Source organism: Trachemys scripta, chromosome 1, assembly GCF_013100865.1.
Source record: "Trachemys scripta elegans isolate TJP31775 chromosome 1, CAS_Tse_1.0, whole genome shotgun sequence".
In the NCBI taxonomy this organism is placed as follows: domain Eukaryota; kingdom Metazoa; phylum Chordata; order Testudines; family Emydidae; genus Trachemys; species Trachemys scripta.
Genome location: NC_048298.1, coordinates 24,303,075 through 24,315,301, shown reverse-complemented (window position 1 = coordinate 24,315,301; position 12,227 = coordinate 24,303,075). Strand labels below are relative to the sequence as shown.

At 42.9% G+C, this 12,227-nt stretch overlaps 1 protein-coding gene across 2 annotated transcripts in view; it reads left to right on the top strand.

Annotated features, from left to right (window-relative positions):
• Window positions 1-12,227, top strand: part of RELN (reelin) — a 438,814-nt gene that overhangs the window by 316,553 nt on the left and 110,034 nt on the right. For both annotated transcript variants that reach the window (XM_034766139.1, XM_034766147.1), the window contains exon 23: window positions 11,798-11,935. In XM_034766139.1, coding sequence (XP_034622030.1) covers window positions 11,798-11,935 — 138 coding nt within the window. The remainder of the gene's footprint in view (window positions 1-11,797; window positions 11,936-12,227) is intronic.

The following is a 12,227-nucleotide window of genomic DNA, read 5'->3' as shown; positions in this document are numbered from 1 at the left end:
GGCCCCTTTGATCTCTTCCCACCCACTTGTTCACCCCCTAGCTGCACTGAGGACCTGGACCCAAGCTCTGGGTAGCCCTAGTGCAGCCAGGTGGGGAGGTACCCTTACTCCCCTGTATAGCCATGTTAGTATTTGAGAGCACAATTTAGCCCTTGATTAATCCAAATTTTAAATAAATCAGCAGTTCTTTTTCTTATCTGTTCAGAAATCATTTGACCTCATGTACATATATTTTTATTATTGTAACTGTTAATTCTGTAGGTTTTCTGAGATGAAAATGTAGCAGTAAGTCCATTCCGTCACTCTAGTGTCTCTATTACTCACTTGGGACCAAATCCTTAAATCTGCTCAGAGGCCACAGAAACACAGTTCCACTGGTGTTGGCCATTGGCTCAGTGAACTGCATGAATCCTCTGAATCAGAGCCTTTTGTAGATAGGAGCCACAACCTCTGCTAAGGCCCAAAGCCAAAGGTGATAGTCAGAGCTGTAGCCAGGGTGTGCAGGGATGCTCTGAGTTCTGCCTCTAGTTTCTGAGAGAGGAGTTTTTCCTGTAATACAAAGTCCTTTTGCTCAGGTCTTGAACAAGGAACTAGACTTGGTGCATATTCACTATGGGACTGGATGATTTTTCTTTTCAAATGAGTCATTTAAACAATGCCTCTCCCTGGCATAAATCTATTTTAATCTTCTGGTATTTTTATACTGACATATGCATCTGTAAATGTAGTGCATCCAAGTAATCATGGTTTTACAAGGTCCCTGTTTTAGCTGAGATCTGTTGAATTAGAAAATCTGTTATAAGGAATCTAATTGCATTGGAAAAATCAAATGTATGCACCTGTTCTCTGAAATTGTATTGTAAGTGAATTGAACATTTCTAACACTGATGAAAATTTATTTCAATTTTATGAAAGACATTTACATAAGAACAGGCCTAATGAGAAACAAACAGCTGTCAGTTTGCTGACTTCATAAACAAATCAACACCTAATGACTGAATGAGAGTTTCAGGATAATGGAGTAAATGTAATTACAGTATCTCAGAAGGTAGCAAATATAATTTTTATCAGCCTCAAATTTGCATTGGCTCCTCAAGTTTCCTTAATACCAGGAGAGAATGCAGCATTATTTTAAATTACATATCACAAAAATTCTGTAAGAAAGAGGAGAGTGTTTTGCTTGCAGTACCTTTTTCTGCATTTGGGAATCAGTATGATTTCTTTCATTTTTCTAAATGTAATGCCATAACAATAACTTAAATTTAACATCAACCTGACTCAAATGTAATATCATCAGGAAGCCAAAAACAGATTTTGAGCCATACAAAAAGTCTAAAATTTGAGAAACAGTTGTGACATTTTGAAGGTGCTTTTCCCCTGTAATTCTTTTTATATAAATCTTTGATATTACGCTGTTTGTTTTAGTAGGAGACCAAATGGTGATTGACCAGACAGCCAATTTTTTATCACTGAGAATGCAGCTGACACTCTGCCTTTTATTCTTTTTTCCTTAATTAACACGGCCTTTTTAAAATCTTGATTGCCATTTTAAATAGAATAATCCTCTTTAACCGGTTGTTACCTTGAGCTGCAGTATAGCTTTGGAGAGCTTTCAAAAAGTATGGGAGGGACTGGTTTTTCCTTAACACTGCTCTTGCAACCAAGAGTTTAGTCTAAATACATTTTCTTTCATTCAGACAGACACCTAGATATGTAACAGCTCTTATTATTCAGAGCCATGTGACAATCATGTTCATTTTCATAGGGTTCCTTCCAATCACTTCTATCCAATTTACCCCAGTGCTGTGGTAAGGAAGCAATCTGCGCCATTTTCCTTGATACAGATCATATTTGCATTACAATGGTAGAGCTGGCTTGTTGAGACTCCAGCATAATGGCTGCGAAGCTTTTTAATTTTTTTTTCTTTTTTAACAAAAAGACAAAAAAAACCCACCCCACATTCTGTTCTAGTCCTAGTCAGTGTAATGAGTCATCTCGGAGCCTGAGGAGTGCTGCTGAGCTGATGACTCATCCCTCAGCCTGAGCCTGATGATTCATCCCTGAGCATGATTACCTGAGGGCTCCACATCAATCAGCCAGGGCTCAGCCAATCCACAGGTGCAGGTCTAACCAGGTGACCCCAGTCCCAGGATATAGGCAATGAGAGCTCTCACTCCAATCTGCTTAACATCACTACCTCGCTGGGAATATCCCCGGCCACTTGGTGGTTCTGACACACTGCTCCTACTCCTGCTCCAGCCTTGTTCCAACCCCATTCTTAATTCCTGCTCTGACCCCTGGTTTAAGTCCCCAGCATGACCACTAGTCCTGACTGCCACAGTTCCAACCACTAGTCATGACTGCTGCTGCTTTAACTACGAGGAATGATCATCCATCAGTTTCTGACCGTTTGAGGAGGCTGCCTCCTTTTGTGCCCAGCTGCAGAAGCTGAGATGGAAACCCCTGGAGTGATATCTATCTCTGAGATCACAGAGATGGTCCAGAGTCTTCAGGATCAAGTTGCCCAATTGCATCTGGAGAATGCCTTCCTCCACTCACAGATCCCCACAGCCACAGATAACCCCAGTACCATCAGCCATGGTACCTTTGGAACCCAGCCCTAAGGTTTCACTGCCAGACAGATTTGATGGGAACCACCAGTGCTGCCTTTTATTCCTGATGAGTCCTGTGATGTATCCTGATGATCAGACCAAGGTGGGCCTTATTATCAATGTACTGACTGGTAAACCCTGAACTGGAGCTAGCCACTCCTGGAACAGGCCAGCCTGATTCTCACTAACTTTGACAAGTTCATCCACACCTTCTCTGTAATATTTGATTATCCGAATTGCACCTATACCATCTAAGCCACGCTGCAGTTTCTCCAGCAAGACTGTCAGCCTGTGTCTACCTATGCTGCCCATTTTCAGCATCTGGTTGCTGACAAGAGTGGAACAAGGTGGCACAGATTCAGTATTTACTCCAGGGTCTGAACAATGACAGGAAAAATGAATTGGTACAGGTCAAACCTCCCATTAGTTTGGCTTTGTATATTGAACGGCGGCTCCAGATTGAGAGTCATTTGTTCGAACGATGCCAAGAAAAGAAGAGGTCGTGCACACAACTCCAGCCTTGTCCTGTTTCATTCCAGCCATCCCGTTGAGCTGTCCTAGAACTGGAGCCTATGCAGACTAGTGTGAAGAGAAAGAGAAGACATCTCATTGATCAGGGGAAGGAGTATTGGCATCAGAACAGCTTTTTTGTACTGGGGGGCAGGGCTACTTTGCCATTAAGTGACCCCTTAAATCCAGACTTTCAGCAGACCCAGGGAAACAATCATGTCCAGCCCCATTAGAGGGTTTGCAGCTGGATGTAACCTCATAGTTGAGTTCTCCAACGAAGCCCCCTCTTCTGCCCATATGTATCTTGGCAGCCGTGAATTATAATCCTCTGCACCTGCAGGTCTTTCTCCATCTCTGGGTCTCAACTACACCTGAGGTGAATTGAACCCAGCTTGCACTAATGAATTCTGGTGCCTCTAGCAATTTCTTGGATACTGGATTCACTAAGGTTAATCAGCTTCCAGTGCAAAGGAATCCCACCCCAGATCTAGTGGTAATGATTAATGGTAGCATGCTGTCCTTTTCTTCAGTTGTCCAATAAGCCTTGCCCTTCCAGGCTGAAATCCAAGATCACCAAGAGACTCTGCATTTTAATTTAATTAAGTCACCACACTTTCTGACCGTGCTCAATATTCCATGGCTCTCAGTATGTGATCCACACATCTTATGAAATATGCTCAAACTATGATTTCAGTTGAGCTATTGCCGAGAATCCCGTTTAACAGAGTCCGGGCCAATGAAACAAAAACCAGCACTGAGAAGCCCACTGCCTTCTGTGACCAGCAGATTAAAGGAGTTAATGGCACATTAATCCCTGCAAAATATCAAGAGTTTGCTGATGTATTTGATAAAAGGAATGCTGATACTTTACTCCCATGTAGACCCTAAAATTGCCCCATTCATCTCCAGTAACGGGCTAGATTTCCATGGACAAATGTATTCCTTATCAGAACCAGAAATACCTTGATGCAAATCTTGCAAAGAACATCAACCATCCATCCATATCTTCTGCTGAGGCCCTAATTTTGTTTATGAAAAAAGAATGGCTCCTTTTACCTTTGCAGGGACTATCGCGTCTTGGACAAATCACCATCAAGAGCAAGTACGCTTTGTTTTTGGTAAACAAGCTGTTGGAAAGAATCAGTTCCACCAAGGTATTTACCACGTTCAATCTTCATGAGGCTTACAGTCTAGTCTGTATTTGGGAGGGTAACAAATGGAAGCCAGCATTGCACACTGTTACGACGATTTTGAATATCTGGTTATGCCTTTTGATCTCTCCAGTGCCCCAGCCACATTCTAGCTCTTTGTCAAGGACATTTTCAGGGATGTTTTAGGCCAGTTCATGGGATCTATCTAGATGACATCCTCATCTTCTCAGAAAGGTGCATGTTTCCAGATCCAGGTATATACAGACCATAAGAACCTGGAGTACCTACAAACAGGAAGGGCTCTCAACCAGCATCAGATCTGGTGGTCCTTTTTTTCTCCGGGTTCGATTTCACTATGACCTGTTCCCTGGAATGGTAAACCCAATGCACTGTCCCCAAGGGTGAGTAGCTGGAGAAGAAAAATATGGCACCTGAATCTGCCATAGTCTTTAAGCCTGTCATTTCTTCAGTGTGATGGTGAACAATGGCTTGCTTTCTCATGTGAAGCCTCTCCTACCCTATGTTCCATTTGCAATAAACCTTATGTCAACTGACATGACTTAGTTCCTAACCCAAAATTCTCTGTCAAGAATGGGATTCTTATGTTAAAGGACCAGATCTATATCCCCAGTGGTGAACCATATTTAGCAATACTCCAGCAATGCCATGACGCATCCCTGGCTGGCCATTTCAGCCACTGGAAAATGTTGAAGCTGGTCTCTTGATATTTCTCGTGTCCAAAACTACATGCATCCATTGAGTCCTACATTGAATCCTGTGATGTCTGTGCTCAAACAAAGACCCCTTGGTGCGCTGATTCCACTGCCCGGGGATCACAGTTTGTTTCACACTTCTGACAGGAATTGTTCAAGTTCCTGGATGTTAAACTGTATGCTTTCTCAGTTTATCACTCACAGACTGATAGGCAGACTGAACGAGTGAACCAAATTCTGGAGCAGTACCTCCATTGCTTTGTGAATTATCATCACCATGACTGGGTTTCCCTCCTTCCCTTCACCAAATTTTGTTGTTACGTTGCTGATCAATTAGGAAACATGCTCGTTTAAAGTTGTGCAATGCTCCCTTCTAAGGTCGTTTGGCAGCTGCCTGTTTTATCCATTGCTTGCAGGAAGAGCAGCCTGTTGCAGCTAGCTGGTGGGGACTTGTAGCCAGGGTGGACCAGCAGCCCCCCTATCAGCTCCCCATATCAGCTCCCCGCTCCACTAGGTTCCCTGTGCTGCAACGGCCCAGCAGGCTATCAATTGCCGGCAGTTCAGCTTTCTCTCCCCCCACTGCCATGTGCTGCTCCTGCCCTCTGCCTTGGAGCTGCTCCCCGAGCCTCCTGCTTGCTGTGCAGGGGGGAGGGGAGGAAGAGGGAGGCCTAATGTCAGGGTGTCCCCCTCCCCCATGCTCCTGCACCCCGCTTACCCCTTCTCCATATAGAGCAGGGACGGGACATGAGAGACAGAGAGAGCCTGGGGCAGCAGCTGCTGTCTCAACTTCCCAATCCACTTAAAAAGACAATGCACTTAAGAGTGGGTCAGCTTACTTAAAGGTGCAGGGTGCATCTCTCTCTCTCTCTCCCACACACAAGGTGTGTCTGTCTGTGTCTGCTATGCTGTCTCCCCTCCTCGTGTTTGTGCTGCCTTGTGTGAGAGGCTACATTAACAACGTGTTAACCCTTGAGGGCTCAGCCGAGTGCTAGTTCATCATTTAGCAGCAAGGCATTCCCTGGGAAATATCCCTCCCTCTTCCACCCTCTAACTTCATCACCTCAATCAAGCTTCACAATCATCATAGCTGTGAACAGTATTAAATTGTTTGTTTAAAATGTATACTGTGTGTATATCTGTATAATATATAGTTCTTTGTCTGGTGAAAAAAATTTCCCTGGAACGTAACCCGCCCCCCATTTACATTAATTCTTATGGGGAAATTGGATTTGCTTAACATCGTTTTGCTTAAAGTCGCATTTTTCAGGAACATAACTACAACGTTAAGTGAGGAGTTACTGTACAGTAATTCCAACTACCGATCAACCCCCAGACTCACTTTTATGCCAACTGTGATTTCTACATTCGTTTTCACCTGTCCATGCCACAAGCCTCCTATGTACCTGCAGCCTTTAACCTAGTCAAACACCATCACTGCATCTAGGAAAAATTGAAAGCCCATCTAGATTCAGCCCAAAAATATTACAAGTGTTATGCTGACCTTCATGAGTGAGCAACCACTCCAATCACAGTTGGAGATAAATTATGGCTCTCAACACAATACCTTGATTCTACTTGGCCTTCAAGGAAGTTGGATTATCGATATTTGAGCTCATTCCGAGTCATCCAGCAGATCAATCCTGTGGCCTTCAAACTCCAGCTGTCTAAGGTGATGAAAACGCAGCCAGTATTCCACATCTCTTTGCTGAAAAAGCATACCAACAACTCCTTCCCCAGATGAGTACAACCATCACTTCTACCCATCATGGTCCCGGGGTATGAGGAGTATCTGGTGAAGCAAATTTTGGATTCCAAGCTATGTACCTTGTCGATTGGGAGGGTGATGGTCCAACTGATCGTTTGTGGGAGCCCATTGAAAACATACATGCACCCAACCCACTTTGAGAATTCCATCAATTACACCCTTATAAGCCTGGTCCAAAGACCCCGATAGGCATCTTTTGAATGGGGGGAGGGAAGGAAATATAATGAGTCATCTCTGAGCCTGATGAGTACTCTCAGCCTGAACCCAATAAGTGCTGTTGGGCTGATTAGTCATCCCTGAGCCTGATTACCTGAGGGTTCCACATCAATCAACTGGGGCTCAGGCAGTCCACAGATGCAGGTCTAACCAGGTAATCCGAAAGCCAGGGATATAGGCTCCCAATGAGAGCAGCCACTCAGTCTGTTCAATATCACTGTCTCACTGGGAGTATCCCCTGCCACTTCGTGGTTCTGACAAACTACTCCTGCTCCTGCTCCAGCCTTGTACCAACCCCATTCTTGATTCCTGCTCTGACTCTGTCTCAGGTCCCTGGCCCAACCACTAGGCCTGACCACTGCTGCTTCAACCACTAGGCCTGACCATCCACTTCTCAGTTTCTGACAAAGTGATCAAGTTGTTTTCACATAAGCTCTTTATAAGAAGATTTTGGCCACATTTCTATTGGTCTAAAAAGTTCAACTCAATACACTTACCACCTGTAAATATGAGAAACAAATCTCATGCCATTGCTAAATTAAAGGACTTCCTTTCAAATCAATGCACCAAGTTTTAGCCACAACACTCTTTAATAGTAATTGGAGTTGCAGCTATAGCCCAGCACACCAAGTTAAGACTAGAGAATATGTACTCACTTCCATTACTCTTGCTCAGTACTCAAACTCCACATTGCAGTTGGCATAAATCCTATTCCACATTCAGAATCACAGGGCAGGTCACTGAAACAGTTCCATATCCAGGAAGATATGTCTGGAGGAGAGGCTGCTTCTTGTGGGAACGGTCACCTCTGTTTGCAGGCAAGGCAGTGGCACCTATTGGTCTGTCACTGTTGGCAAGTTGCAAAGCATCTCCTGGACAGTCCATTAGTCCCGGCTACCGTACAGTGTAATGCATGGCCAGATGCAGCATCTCTCAAGTGCTGCCACATAAAATGTGGATGAACTTTTAAATTCCACATCCCATATGTTGCACAACATTTAACAAAAAGAGGTATAAATTGTTACCAATGGGACTGCTGGTTCTGTCACTTGTGCAGAGCAGTTAAGAGCCTGATGGTGTAAAATCTCTTTGCTTTCACCTCTGAGCCCTGTGTGTCCTGGCATCCCCTGAGCTGTGCACCCTGGGCAGCCACTCAGGGCAACTGTGTGAAATCAGGGAAATACCGTTTATACTATACCTTCTTGACTTTTTTGCTACAGGAAACTGTGCATAGGACTCGTGCTTACTACTTACACAATAGAAAACATTCAGTGGAAGTTAGGTGCCTAATTGTCCTTTATGCCTTTGAAAATGTCCCCCACAGGTTCTAGTGCTGCATAATTGAGTTTTGTGAAGCTATGATCATCATTTAAAAGCAAGGGAATACAGAGATAATGCTTCCACTCCAGTAACTTGGAACAACAATATGAGTTAAATAATCTGTCAGTGCATTGTTTTTTAAAAACAGTCTTTTACAAAAATATTTCTCCTTGTGGTCAGTGGCTTTTTTGTTTCCTTACACCCAATAAGAGCAAATACTGATTGTTATGGTTCTTCTTGTGGGATTACAAATTGTGATCTCAATGAAGTGAAAATGATTAAGGTGCCTTGAGGAGCACCATTGTTCAGTGAGCTTTAGTGTTCCTTGATATACTTCAATGAATTTTAGAAACACAGTTCTAAGAATTTAAAGGATTTTGGGGGGAGTCAATGGCACATTATCTTCAGGTCACTGACAAAATAAACAGTAAAAGCTAACTCTGAATGTTTATGGTCAGTTGTGTCTGTGTGTACTTAGGGAGTCCTTATTCTGTGGATTAAATTATGATATAGGCATTAATGGATCATTCATAGCTTTTATGATCTAACTTGTCAATACATCATATCCTGAAGGAATATTTAATCTGCAAACCTGCCCAGGCATGTTAACTCTATATACCAGGGGTTGGCAATGTTCGGCACGCAGCTCGCCAGGGTAAGCACCCTAGCGGGCTGGGCCAGTTTATTTACCCGCTGACGCGGCAGGTTTGGCTGTTCGTGACCCCCACTCGCCACGGTTCGCCATCCCGGGCCAATGGGGGCGGCGGGAACCTGCGGCCAGCACATCCCTCAGCCCGCGCCACTTCCCGCCGCCCCTATGGGCCTGGGACGGTGAACCGCGGCGAGTGGGGTCTGCGAATGGCCGAACCTGCCACGTCAGCAGGTAAATAAACTGGCCCGACCCGCCAGGGTGCTTACCCTGGGGAGCCGCGTGCCGAATGTTGCCGACCCCTGCTATATACTGTAAAACTCTTACTATATTTTTGATGAAAAGTAATTACTAAGAATGGGGGGAAATGGTTCATTTGGGTGAAAAAGCAGTGCCTACAGCATTAAAGGTGAACAGAAGCCTAATTTAGTTGATGGCTTTAAACAAAATTCTAACTATCACTTAAATCAGGGGTGGGCAAACTTTTTGGCCCAAGGGCCACATCTGGGTATGGAAATTGTATGGCGGGCCATGAATGCTTATGAAATTGGGAGTTGGGGTATGGGAGGGGGTGAGGGCTCTGGCTGGGGGTGTGGGCTCTGGGGTGGGGTCAGAAATGAGGAGTTCAGGGTGCAGGAGGGGACTCGGGGCAGGGGGTTGGGGGCAAGGTGGGCAAACTACCCAAGACCTCAGGACCCGATACTCAAAAAATGAACAAAGCAACAAGATTAGACAATTCAAAATTGGGAATTTTAGTACATTCTGGGAGTTTTTGAATTGTCTAGCTTTGTTGCTTTGTTCATTTTTTGAGTATCGGGATACATGCATGCTTAGGCATCTTGATATGTCTGGTTATAACTCTATCACCTTTAAACATCTTTAAGAAAGTGAGGTCTTCCTATGCAAAAGAAGTTAACCTTTTTGTTCAGTTGTGGGTGGATTTCAGTGGTTCTCACTATTATATATCAAATCAAACTAAAAAGATGTTAAAACAACATTATTGAGCTAGCAAAGTCAAGCACTCAAAAGTTAAGAAATGCCAAAATTAACGATGCCTAAGCAATCTTACTTTAGCTCCCTTAAGCGTATACATTATGAGGCAGTCTTTAATTACATAATCACATATTATTTTTCCACAGATGCCCTGTTTCACTCAGTGTTCAAGCAGCACAGTGCTCAATTAATAAGCAGCTATTCAATATTTTGTTTTAGCCTCATTGTTCAATATGTGCCCTCTGTCTTATTTATGGCACACTATTCAGACCCTACTTGAAGACACAGTTGTTAATTTCCTCAGAGACTTTGCTGTGGAGCTCATCAGTATAGTATCCAAGGGCTTCACAAACATTAATTAATTTATTTTCACAAACCCCTCCTTTGAGGTGGTGGGGTATTAGCACCATTTTACAGACTGAGAGCTCAAACACACAGAGATGATGGTAAAATATATCCATTAATTTGGGTGTCCCATTTGAGATGCCTGGGACCTGACTTTTCAGAGTACTTAGCATCATATAGTACTTTTTATATTCAAGCACAACTCTCTGCTCAGCACTTCTACAAATCAGGCCCAGGGTCTCAGGAACTCACACTTAATGACCACCTGGGAAAAGTTTGGTGTAGTGATTTGCTTAACATTACACAGGAATTCTTTGGCAGGAGTAGAGGTAGAATCCAATTCTCTAGGACAGTATTCAGTCATGAGACTCTCCTTTCTCTCCCTACAGTCCCCTGCCTCATTCACTCCACATCTACCAGCTTCTGCAACAAATGAGCTAGGGGTCCTATGAACAACAGCTTGCTTTAACATAATCCTGATTCATCCCCAAGGGAGGTCCATCCTGTGCACTAAATGAGGCAGGGGTCCTGAGGGAAAAATAGTATATGATCATATTGTTAAAGATGATATCATGCATCCATGCATACTTAGTTTTGGCATTTCTGTTTTTTAATACTTGACTTGGCAACCTTAATAACATTCTTTTAACATTTTTTGTTTTGTTTTAACATGGCCAAAGCTATGTATTTTTCTCTAGCCTTGTTCTCAGAAATAGCTGAAGTGGAGAAGTCAAATTACCAGCAGGACAGAAACTACAACAACCACAAAACCTGGGTTAAGGGTGGGGAATGTTACACCTTTAACATATAGCATGAAATTACAGGGTTTGGATTTCATTTGAGTGCCTAGCCAACAATGGGTCATTTAAAAAATATTAAAATAAAAGCAAAAATGTATTATGTAAAACATATATGCCTCTAAAAACTGATTAAAATGTCAAACCAGATCATAAATTCTTGTAATATTGTCTCAACAAAGTGAAACTTTTGTATTCAGTAAAAATGACACAACTGTTAGTGACTGGAAATAACATACAGAAAAATTGTTTTCTAAAATGACTTGTTTTAAATAATACAGTACCCGATAGGCAGTCTTACCATGCAAGGTACAACCTATTAACTCACAAGCTTGACATGTAAAATCTCTTAAATTCAGTCTCCAGCCATTCTTTTCTAGCTTTATGTCTTATCATCCTCACAGAATGCTACTGAATAGAAGTTTGCTCCTCTTCATGAAGTTTTTAAACGTCATGTTTCTGTTAAGCATAAAGCGTTTGAAGCACCTCTGTAACATTCCTCAGAAATGTCATGAATAATTGGATTGTCCCTCATTTTCTCCTGCACATAAAGGTGCTTCTGTCTAGAAAATTAGTTTATCAAAATCTATCTTCAGTTGTGTCAATCTCTTACAAATAGAACTGTAGAACTAGTTTATTCTGTATTTCTGCTTTGTTGCGTTCTAGCCTCTTGCAGAGAGTTGTGTAAAGCATTATAAATAAAACAATTTTGTTATTAATTTTAAGGTCCAGCGCTACACGTTTCCGTTGGAGTCAGTGCTACTACACAGTCCAAGATGAATGGGCTTTAGACAACATCTACATTGGACAACAATGTCCAAATATGTGTAATGGACATGGCTGGTGCGACCATGGCGTGTGCAGGTATTGCATGTTTGCCAGTTCCTCCAGAAATGGTGACTCTGAATGCTGCTGGGATTTTATGTATTGTGTTATAAGGATGTTAGGGCACCTAGAGCTTTGGAGATGTATCTTTTGATCATTTAAAATCTGAATAAATAAATGGAATAATGTGTTGGTTAAACCATTATGGCCAGAACAAAAGCCAACAGGTGCTCCAGTCCCCAAAAGCAAAGCAGCCATATACCTGGTGGATCCAGGCTGTGGAGAGATCCTTCAGTGGGGTACAGCCATCATAACTGCATCTACTCCAGCA